The 11,597-nt window shown below is 37.1% G+C and overlaps 2 protein-coding genes across 3 annotated transcripts in view; both read right to left on the bottom strand.

Annotated features, from left to right (window-relative positions):
- Positions 1-2,969, bottom strand: part of CLEC4D (C-type lectin domain family 4, member D) — a 7,356-nt gene extending 4,387 nt beyond the window's left edge. Inside the window, exons 1-2 of one of the 2 annotated variants that reach the window (XM_014536238.1) lie at positions 2,729-2,969; positions 793-873 (exon numbers count right to left, since the gene is read on the bottom strand). In XM_014536238.1, coding sequence (XP_014391724.1) covers positions 793-873; positions 2,729-2,756 — 109 coding nt within the window. In that variant the 5' untranslated portion in view covers positions 2,757-2,969. The remainder of the gene's footprint in view (positions 1-792; positions 874-2,728) is intronic. The other variant, XM_014536239.1, reaches the window with a different exon arrangement.
- Positions 2,970-8,428: 5,459 nt separating this feature from the next.
- The window catches only part of LOC106725376 (C-type lectin domain family 6 member A-like), a 14,582-nt gene continuing 11,413 nt past the window's right edge, over positions 8,429-11,597 (bottom strand). Inside the window, exon 4 of the mRNA XM_014536241.1 lies at positions 8,429-8,684. Coding sequence (XP_014391727.1) covers positions 8,635-8,684 — 50 coding nt within the window. The 3' untranslated portion in view covers positions 8,429-8,634. The remainder of the gene's footprint in view (positions 8,685-11,597) is intronic.

The raw sequence follows: 11,597 nt of genomic DNA, 5'->3' as shown, positions 1-11,597 counted from the left end.
ATATATATATATATATAATTATCCATTTTGTGCTTTATGGGAGTAGTTTTTCAAACCTTTAGTGCATGTGCTTTTAAGCATATTTTTCTATTAGACTTGGTATTAGAGTGGTGACTTTTGGTGAACACTGGGATATTTCTACAGTTTTATGAGCCTTTTTGTACATGATATGAGACAGGAGACCAATTTCATTTTTAAAATATGGATAATCAATGGTATCTACACCATTAATTGAATAAAACTATCCTTTTCCTATAACACTGCAATTACCCCTTCTGTTTTATATAAAGAACTTATATATGCAGAATCTGTAACTAAGCTTTCTATTCTTTTCTTTTGGTCTATTTGCTTTTATTTGCACTTATAATACTTTACTGACAATAACCTTATACAAGGCCTTGATATCAGAAATAACAGGTCTTCCAACTATTCTTTTTAAAGCCAGGCTTTTAAAAGTCCATCTGAAAGTTGTTTTTTTTTGGTGGTTACTCTTTACTCATACAAGGCAGCCCTTTGCAATCCTATTCCAAAATGAGGGCTGATTTTACTGGTCACCAGCCTTCACATGTATAGATAAGGGTCTAAATTCTATCTTTCATTTCCCAACACAAGGCAGCAGCAGCAAAGAATAGCAGATCTAGCATGTAGCTCTGAATTTTAAATCCAAGACCCTGAAGACATTATAGGATGATATGTTGAGGAAAGTAAAGATAACAAAATGTTTGGCACAACTTCATAAAATTTGTTTAGGGAAATAATTCAAGGAGAACTCTACTTTTGCTAACAACTTACCCAAACAATTTGCAATAAAGCAGGCACCAAGAAGTGAGATGAAAACAATAGCAATGACCCAAGTGAAATGCTGGCCTCCTTCTACCAGGTCAAAAAGAAAGATAAATAGGTTACCCCCTTTTCAGCCCCAAGAGCTAAGGAAACTAATTCTATCAAGGAACAAGCTAAATATGAGATCATCCAAAAATATTTTAGATGTGGAGAAGAACTTAAAAATTTTCCCTGAATAAGTCAATTTCAGAGTTTATAAATAAATAAGTAAATAAGTAAATAAATAAAATGTAAGCTCTTTTTTAATAGAAAAGGCTTATTATAAGGAAGACACAAAATTCAAAAATTGTAAAACATTGATAATTTGGGTACATAAAAATTGAAACTTCGGCTCAGTTGGTAGGAACATTGTCCTGTACACTGAAAGGTTTCAGGTTTGATTCCCTGGTTAGGGTATATACAGAAGGCAACCAGTCGATGTTTCTCTCTCACATCTCTCTCACCAATGTTTCTCTCTCTCTCTCTCTCTCTCTCTCTCTCTCTCTCTCTCTCTCTCTCTCTCTCTCTCTCTGTGTGTGTGTCTCCCTTCCTCTCTCTAAGCATGGTCTTGGGTGAGGATTATAAATAAAAAATTAAAATTAAAAAATAAAGCTATGATATCTTTAAAAACATTAAAATTTCTATATAACAATATTAAAACAAAAGGAATACCTGGAAAAAATTATGTCACAATATTAATATCCAGACTGTATAAAGAATTTTTAAAATTAATTAGAAAACAACAAAAATTTGATGAAAATTTAATTTGTTGAAATTAATTATAAATGGCATTAAACAAATAAAAATATGCTCAATCAGAGAAATGTAAACTAAAATATCATGCTATGATTTTTTCACATATCAGAGTTTTTAAAGTAAATTAAAAATATAACATCTTAGGTAAGAAAATAAATGCTACTGGTGAACTATAAATTAGAAAGCCATTTAGACAGATTGTTAGCAACATTTATCAATTTTTAAATGCATTATATTTGCCACAAAAATTTCATTTTTATTTATAATTTCATTTTAAAATTATAGTTTATATTCAGTATTATTTTGTAGTAGCTTCAGGTATACAACATAGTGGTTAGATAATCATATACTTTACAAGTTTCATTTTTAGATATTTGTCCTATAGAAATAACTAAATTTATTTCTATTAAAGGATATTCATTGGAATACTTTGGAAACAGAGAAAACACTGAAACCTAATACTTATATATGTATTGTCAATAGTAGATATTTTAAACTATGATGAATCCATATGATAGAATTCTATATGGCAATTAAAATAGTCATGTATATCAGTATGTACTGTCATAAGAAATCTCCAAGACCTATTGTTGCATAAAAAAAGGTTTTTTTCAGGACCACCATTCATTATGGTCCATTGAAGTTTGCCATGGTGTGGTGATGAGAGAAAGTGAAACATTAATTTTAAAATAAGATATTTCTGCAAATGCTCTATATATTTCTCAAAATATTATTTAATGTTCTCATAAAACAAATCCATTTTTGTCACTTTAATAAAACATAAAATGGGATGAAGTTAAAGCCTCAGGAACAGCCTTAGTCAGTATGTTTTCTATATCTTTTCTCACTTTCCTTTAAAAGAACCTTCCCAAATTACTCTCTTCCCTTCCATCTCGTTTTTCTTTTATACTTTATATACTTTAACTCCCCTCTTGGCCCAATTTATGTTTTACCAAGAAGTTTCTGTTTCCCAGTGTATTAGAATCTATTTATAGCCTTTTTCTTCATCAAAGTCATTCTCATTTTCTTCCACCTTCTCCTCTCCATATCATCATTTTCAATCTTCACAACTACAACTATCAATTTTATTTTTAAATCTTAGTCATAATTTTATCTGCTTCTTTAAAATTGAAAAGAGAGAAGTACTCACGTTTATTTTGAGATCCTTCTTGCCCCATTGTGTGTTAACTCTCTTGCTGTCCAGTGTTTGGGAAAAACAGATGCCTCTTATATTTTTTCCAGGGTATATTTCTGTGGATAAAATAATATATTCAGAAACACTTGAGATTAAACATCAGTCTTACTATTCCGGTGAGACTATAAAGCTCTCAATATAAAAGACACAACTCAAAAGAAGAAGTCTTTCTAAAGATGAGTTCCCTTTGATTCACTCTGAGAGATGGAGCAAAAAAAAAAAGGAAGTTGAGAAAGCAACATCCAAAAACAGTAAGTAGAAACTTCCATAAGTATCTTGAGATCAGTAATTATGTATCGTGTGGAATTATTCAATTTATTTTTATTTATCTAAACATAAAAATTAGCAGTACCACAACAGAATAATCATTATACCTAATAAAAATTGAATGCATCTGACAGACTTGGGACAGTTGCTGTTGCTGCTAACGTTCCAGTATAGATGTAAGAAAAAGGGTGCTTGCACTTTCTGTCTGTCTGATTGTGGCAGCCAACCTTGAATGCGGGGATACAGTAGAAAAACATGGAGCTATTACAACTCAAAAATTGCCTTGTAAACAGTCGAAGAGCCTGTTTTACTCCAAAGAAGAGTCTAAAATACAAGTTTACAAGTGAAAAAATATTAATGAACATGCTCTCATTTTTCTCTTTTTCTGGATTTTATATTTTCAAGGCAGTTACATGCTTGAGGTAAGCTCTGCTCCGGAAAGTCCTCTGTAGTTAGTACGTTGCGGCCAAATGGTAAAAGACAATGTGACCAATGATCAAAAGCTTTTAATGCACACAGTGTATTTACATTGTATGTAGAGACACAAAAACCTTTGTTTTGGTGTTGAGAAAGAGGTGGTGGAGCTATTGATTAAATTCCAAAATTTTCATAGATGAGAGAAAATAGTATTGTTACTGCAAAGGAAATGAAAGTGTGACATCCTGTGATAAAGTCACCATCAGGGTCCCTGACTTCATCTACTGTACTCTCATGCACTGAATGTTTTTGTCTTCCCATCACTGTGCTAGCACCCTGATCTCAGACTTCCCAACTTCCAGAACTGTGAGAAATAAATGTCTATTGTTATATAACACCTGGTTGCAAAAAAAAAGTACAGATTGAAATAGCCCGGCCAGCGTGGCTCAGTGGTTGAGCACATGGAACATTCTCTAGGATAGATTATGTTAGGCCACAAAACAAGTCATAATAAATGTAATAAGATTGTAATCATATCAAGCATCTTTTCCAATGACAATGGTATGAAACTACAAATCAATAATAAGAAAAACTGGAAATGCACAAGCATGTGGAGTTTAAACAGTGTGGTACTGAAAAATCAAAGGGTCAAAGATGAAATCAAAAGAGAAATAAAAAAAAATCTTAAGACAAATAAGAATGGGAATACAACATACAAATATATGTGGGATACAGCTAAAGCAGTTCTAAAAGGAAACTTCTTAGCTGTAAATGACTACATGATAAAAAAATTAGTTCTTTGAAGTAAAAACAAAATTTTTAGAAATTCAAACATGCATTTAAAAAGTGACATATAAATCAAATCAAGTTACTAAATCCATTAAGATTTTGACCAGACAACCCTTTCAGATAATCAAACTAACTTGCAGTAACCAAGCCCAGAAATGGAGGTAAGTATATGGAATGTGAGCTTCAGAGGGTTGCTAGAGTGAAGAATCTTGGATATCTGTTATTGAAAATTTATAAATTTTTGAAAAATCTGTAGATAATTTAGAGCATCCCATTCTATTAGGCTGTGCAATCTCTTCTACACCACAAGTTACTGGTTTTTGTCATTTTCACTTTGATGGCCTTTGTTGAAGACTGTCCCACAGTGTCTTACAAGTGAATTTTTGCTCTGAAGTGAAAGAAACAGTTCAGCCTCAAATCTTATGGTCCAAATTTAGCAAAGAAACTGTTCCTTTGCCCTCAGAGTTTTTGGACTCATACAGATGATAGAACCTAAAAAAGGATATATAGAAAATAAACATAACAGGGAACTACCTGATGAAAAACCAGAACTAGGAAGGAGATGGAAATAAAACTAATCATTCAGTTATAAAAATTTAGTGATCATCTACTATGATGCTATACACTTTGTAGACTGTAGGAATACAGCAAGGAACATTGTCTTTCACTAATTCCACAATATACTTACTATTTTCCAGGGACTCTTCCACACTTGGGAAAAGGCAGTGGCTAAATAGGTAAAAGTCACCTATCCTAGCATGTCCTAGATGATGAGTAGAAGTTGTCTCCCGTGTCTTCCTAATTAGATGAAAGAGGTTTTCTTTCAAATGTGACAGAGACTCAGTACTTTACAAGATTTTTGTTTCATTCTTTGTTCTAAGATAATTTTATAAAAAGTTAATACATAAAAATGACAAACCAGTAGTCACACACTCAAAATATTTTAAAAGAGCAAACATCAAGAAAGGACCTTAAAAATAGGAACAATCTCCTTGAGGAAAAACAACAACAACACACACACACCTGAATTAATGCATGGGACACATAGAAAAGAAGACATAATCTTAGACCATTCTTGGCCCAAAAAGGTCAGAATCGTGTAAAAGTTCACTGACTAAATTGAGCCCCTCTAGAATACATGGGCACTAAATCATGGATGTCATATATAATTAAGTGCTAACACTTTAACCAGGTAAACATAAAAGTGTGGCTGACAAAAGGTACAAATCATTCTCATTTTAATAGAGATATAACAAAAAATAAATGAACAACCTCTAACAAGGGAGATGTTTTACAGACAAGTGAGAATCACACCTTAATTGTGTTTTTCCTGTGGCTTAAAAATGTTTTTCACATATTCATTCAATTGTTCAATCATTTATTCATTCATGCTTGAATTCAATAGGTGTCATTCCAGATGCAGTGTGTCCTCAGTGTCTTAGTGCACCCGAGTGTCCCCTAGAGGAGGACACAGTAAATAAAATATGAGTTATTCCCTTAAAAACGGAGCTCCATTTCCACATGATTCTTCTGGTTACTCAAGCAGGAGACTTCGAGTAAAGTATTATTAGATAACACCCAATCCACACTTCTAACTTAAACACAAGTGGGGGACAGCTCAGCAAGGTATCACTTACCTAAAGCATGGGCCAAGAGCTTTTCATTCCTTTTTGACACCAGAGTCACTCTTGTGAAGATCAGGTTTTTGTTCTAGGACCAGGATTGAAGGCAGTGGTGTCCAACATGGGATGTACAAGACGACCCATCAGGGGCATAGGAAGAAAATATTTTCATGTATCCTTATGCAAGTGGGGGACAGCTCAGCAAGGTATCACTTACCTAAGCATGGGCCAAGAGCTTTTCATTCCTTCTGACACCACAGTCACTCTTGTGAAGATCAGGTTTTTGAAGGCAGTGGTGTCCAACATGGGATGTACAAGACAACCCATCAGGGGCACAGGAAGAAAATATTTTCATGTATCCTTATATTGTATCTTTTATTGGTAATATGTTTTACATAAGATGTATAATGTTAGTATTATATACATTAGTACACATGTGTACTTTATGAATCAATAAGTACACATATGTATGTGCTTTAAAAATAACAAAAATCAGTGAACAAATATATTATTTATAGAGTTGCAAAAGCAGCCAATAAATTAATAACCAAAGTAATATAATCAGGCCAACTCAGAAACTAAGCAAAGCTGAGTTTGTAAGAGGTTGCATTGGTCATTACAACTGGAAGAGGCTGAAGAAAAAAGTGGCTGACCAGTATGCTTTGTAGACTATTTCCTAACAAGGTAATCTGACAGGTTGTATCTGATTAATTATCCAGATCCCTTGTTGGATCTGTAGTATGCCCCCACTCTACCCTGACACCTCTTGGTAAAAAAAAAAAATTAATACAAGTAACCTAACCATACACCTTGGAGCATTATGAAAAATATACCTCTAAAGCATTAAGTTAATATGTATTGGTATGCCAGGCACTGTTCTAAGCACTGAACACAAATTGCTTAATCTTCACAAATTGCAAATAACATATACAAGTCTTTTGAAAAGTTAAAAACTTGCCTGAGCTCCCACAGAGAATGCTAGACCTGGAATTCAGATCTAGGTAACACGGCACTCAAACCCATACTGTTGTTAACCACTACATTACAGTCCTCTGAGAAAAGGACATTTTATCAGGTAAAATGCCACTGATAAAACAAGCACTAGCTTGCAGATAAATTTAAAAACATAGCCCTAACTGGTTTGGCTCAGTGGATAGAGCATCGGCCTGCGGACTGAAAGGTCCCAGGTTCAATTCCGGTCAAGGGCATGTACCTTGGTTGCGGGCACATCCCCAGTAGGAGGTGTGCAGGAGGCAGCTGATCGATGTTTCTCTCTCATCGATGTTTCTAACTCTCTATCCCTCTCCCTTCCTCTCTGTAAAAAATCAATAAAATATATTTTTTTAAAAAATTAAAAACATAGATTAACAGTAAACAAAAACACATCTAGTATAGAAATCATGACTAGACTACACTAAAAAAGGAATTTATGCAAGAGGCAGAGAAAGGAAAGTTGTACACCAACTCCAGTGATGATGAAAGCAGCAAGCACACAAGATGACACCACAGCAACACACCAATGGCTCAACGGGGACCCACAGCTTCCTCTTTGGTGGAGCAAGTAAATAACACAAATCTGAGGTAATATGCTTTTCTGAGAGCAGATAGGCCAGAGTAAATGAGAAACTAGAAGCCAGACTACAGTCAAAGACATTCAACAGAGAACTTTTTTCAAGTACTATAGACAGCATCCATACTTCCAGGCTACTGACTGGGTTTATATATAGAAGATGGAGTGCCCCTAAAGGGCCATGAAAATATTTGGGGGGAAAAAAGACTACATTTTTTCCAAATTAGATGAAAACCATAAACACACATATTAAATAAGTTTAATACACTCAAAACAGGATGAATATCAACACACACACACACACACAATTGAGGTGTATCATACTAGTAATCAAGTTGCTTTAAAAAATAGTGAGAAAATCTTAAAAACAGCCAAAGAAAGAAAATACATTATATACAGAGGAATATAGTAAAGAAAGAGGATAGACTTCTCAACAGAAATTGGCAGGTTTTATAAGGATGTACATAGATTTTTCCATTTGAGTCAGCAATTTCACTTCTAAGAATTTACTCATGATAAATGAAAACATATGCTCAAAAAACATTGCATATAGGCATTTATAGCAGATTTATGCATAGTAGGTGAACTCTGGAAGCAACCAAATGTCCATCAACAGATAAATTGTATTACATTCATACAGAGGAATACTACTCATCAATAAAAATGAACTTGTAAACAGCTGAACAACAGCAGAATGTTACCAGCAACCTCAGTACTTGAGCTCTGGCTAAGAAAGAATTGAGAGACAAGACTCAAATACAAGCAAAAGTTTATTTAGAAAGTAACAGAGGTACAAGAAGTGAGCTGTGGAAAAAGTGAGCCAGGTGGGCTGCATGGGCTCAGGAAATAAGTTACAGAAGCAAAAAGTGGCCTTTGGAGCTAAGGAGAAAGAAAGGCAAAGGTAATGTGCCTGGGGGAAGAATAAAGGGGGAAAAGGCATGGGCATGCTCCAGAGAAAAAGAGCACATCTGAGAAGGGGGTGGGGAAAAGTACAGGCGTGGGAGAGAGAGAGAAATGGGTCTTCCATCCCAAGGTTTTTTATTTGCTCTCTAAAAGCAGAGGTCTTAGGGTAGATCCCAGGGAAGACATTAATGAAATATTCGTCAGCTTTCTAGGTGTGTCTTTCAGGGTTGTGGTCTCTACTGATTGGTTGGCACCAAGGGAGGGGTCACTAGTCATCACAGCTGGTCCTGATGTCAGCCATGGCGTTGTCCCACCTGGCTTTGCTGCTCTTTTGCACCTGAAGCTGAAACACAACTGAGGCTTAGATGCTATTTCTAGTTTGACCAAAACTCTGTGATCAACAGACCCAAGGTTCTACTTCCAAGATCATTTGATGCCAAGTCGGAACCTTATTGTTCTGAACACTTAAAGGAGTAGTCATGCAAGGGCTTGTATGGGAATAGTTTAAAGCTATTCTCCAGCCTCCTTATTCCTCCTCTAAGGGGGTCTACCACATGACTACCAACATGCCATGGGAGGAAAGTTCAGGGAAGGGTCTGAACCATATGACTAGTGATAAGCTAGGGAAGGAAAAGTCACCCTAGGGGTGAGTTACCACTACACAATTGTTTGCTGCTAGTCGCTCAGGGCTGTCTGCCCTGGTGACCTTCCATATATAGCCTATTTTTTTCTACTCTGCTCTTGCCTGTCTAACTGCCTAATACATTCCCACTTCAAGGATTCTTGGCTCTGATTTCTCTAAGAGAAGGGGTGTCCTGCTGAAGAGAAGCAAAGTTTTCATTCAGAGCCAAGTGATCTTTGCTTTTTGTAAGAGGATCAATGAGGCCTGGGCATGGAAGGAGGTTGCGATGGTCTCTAGAGTTGTTAAGAAGCAATATCCCTGGAGCACAAGTAGGCTTTGTACCCCAGTGGAGAAAAATCATGTTATAAATCTCAATAATTCTAAGTCAAAAAAATGGGAGAAAAATTGGTTTAGAGGGCTGATGCTAAATATCTAAGAAAACTAGAAAAATTCAGAATCCAGTTCAGTTCATAGGTGAAAAATAAAACTTTGAAGTCAATTAACGGAACCAGAATCTAATATCCACAACTGTGCATAATAGATTCTATTGAAACACAGCATGAACACAATAAGAATAGTAATTAATCCTATAGGCTCTCTTAAACCTGCTTTGCTGGAACCTCATAAAGAATCTATAGATTGCGCTTTAATTAGCCTCTCAGGATGAAGCAGCCAAGCCACACAGTCAAAGCACCCAGAGACCTACCTCCACCTCCAGGCTGCCTATTAGGCATAGTCACTGAAAGAGCCTCCAGTTGTACACCTCAGCAGGGCATAAGCTCCCACATAGTGGAGCAAGAGGCAATCCAGTGGGTGGGGCTATTGCTTCCCCCCAGGTTGCTGGGGCATGGAAGGGAATGCTCTGCCAGAGAAAGATGGCTTCTGCCATGTACAGCAATGACAGCGTAGGGATCCTGATGGCTGACTCTTCAGCTCTCTCCCCAAAGACAACAACCCCAGACTCTCCTCACATGGCTCTAGTCCACTCTGCCCTCCCTCTACCAGAGCCTAGGATGAGTGGCTGCGAACAAAATTTTGGTGCATTGGTCCTTTAAGAGGGTGCCTGCTCCTCTAAGCTGTCTCTCCCATGCAGAGGAAACTTCCACTGCCTTTCACAGATGGCTGTTACGTCTGTGCATTTCCCTGGTTCTGGTGCTCTAAGACCTCACACTTCTCAGGGGGAATGCCCCCTCCCCCACAGCTGAGATATCCCTCCAGAACTTCAGGTGTAGCCTGTGTGAGCCCCACCAGCTCTCTCCTGCCTCCATATATTCTATCAGTCTTCATGTGGCTTCTCTCCAGCCAGCCTTTTTTTTTAATAGCATACAAATTATTTTTAAATATGATTTTATTGATTTCAGAGAGAAAGGAAGAGGGGGAGAGAGACAGAGATGAGAGAGAATCATTGATTGGCTGCCTCCCTCATGCCCCCAACTGAGGATTGAGCCCACAATCTGGGCATGTGCTCTGACCAGAATTGAACTGGTGACTTCTTGGTTCATAGGTCAAAGGTCAACCACTGAGCCATGCTGGCCAGGCTCTCCAGCTAGTCTTTAGTTAGTTATTTGGGATGATTTTTCTATAATTTAGTTGTAATTCCAATTTGTTTCTGGGAGGATGTGAGTGTAGCTTCCACCTAATCCAATGCCATCTTAGATCAGTATCTTAGACTCTTGAGAAAGGATCTGATGCTTTAATTGCTTCTATTGGGGAGAACTAATTCATCAAAGGACAGTATTCAAGTGTTGCTTTTCTCTCTTGGCTATCTACAGGAATGTGAGAAGGAGGTCTTTTTTATTCTGCATGTAGCCTACACACTTCTCCCTAAAAGGGGTTTCCATTTTAGACTTGGAGTTGGGAGAGTAATTTAAAAAACTTTTTTGACTAAAAATCCAATCCATACTTTTTTAGTATAGATTTTCCAGTAATAAAGCTAGTATTTGGATTCCTTCCTGGTTCCTTTATATATTTCATAAATTCTCCAGAATTCAGAAATGAGAGTGGTGTCACTAATCAGCACCTTTAAACGTTAACAAGTAGGATTTGATAATAGATTAGATGAAGGATGTAGTGTGTAAGCACCTGACAGTTGGACTTTTATTATTGTAATGCAAGTGCCTTAAGTGGTTGAGCTAAGGCATCCACCTCAAAGATTTCTGATGGTTATTGCTAAAGGCGTCTTGGAATCATAATAAGAACCACAAGGTCAGGTACAGCCACAACACTGGTTTTCTCAGTGGTTGAGTGACAATCCGTGAACCAGAAGGTCATGGTTCAATTTCTGGTGGGGGCACAAGCCTGGGTTGCTGGTTCGATCACCAGTAGGGGGCATGCAAAAGGTATCCAATCAATAATTCTCTCTTATCATCGATGTTTCTATCTCTCTTTCCCTCTCCCTTCCTCTCTGAAAATATATATATACTAGAGGCCTGGTGCACAAAAATTTGAGCACTCGCGAGGGGGGGGGTGTCCCTCAACCCCACTTGTGCCCTCTCACAGTCTGGGACCCCACGGGAGATAACGACCTGCTGGCTTAGGCCCACACCCGGGTGGCAGAGGGCAGGCCCAATCCTTAGGTGCAGCCCCTGGTCAGGCTCAGAGCAGGGCCGATTGGGGAGTTGGGGTGCCGCCCCC

Source organism: Myotis brandtii, unplaced genomic scaffold (assembly GCF_000412655.1).
Source record: "Myotis brandtii unplaced genomic scaffold, ASM41265v1 scaffold1579, whole genome shotgun sequence".
In the NCBI taxonomy this organism is placed as follows: Eukaryota; Metazoa; Chordata; class Mammalia; order Chiroptera; family Vespertilionidae; genus Myotis; species Myotis brandtii.
Note: the sequence above shows the minus strand (reverse complement) of the source record. Positions and strands in the feature narration are given on the sequence as shown.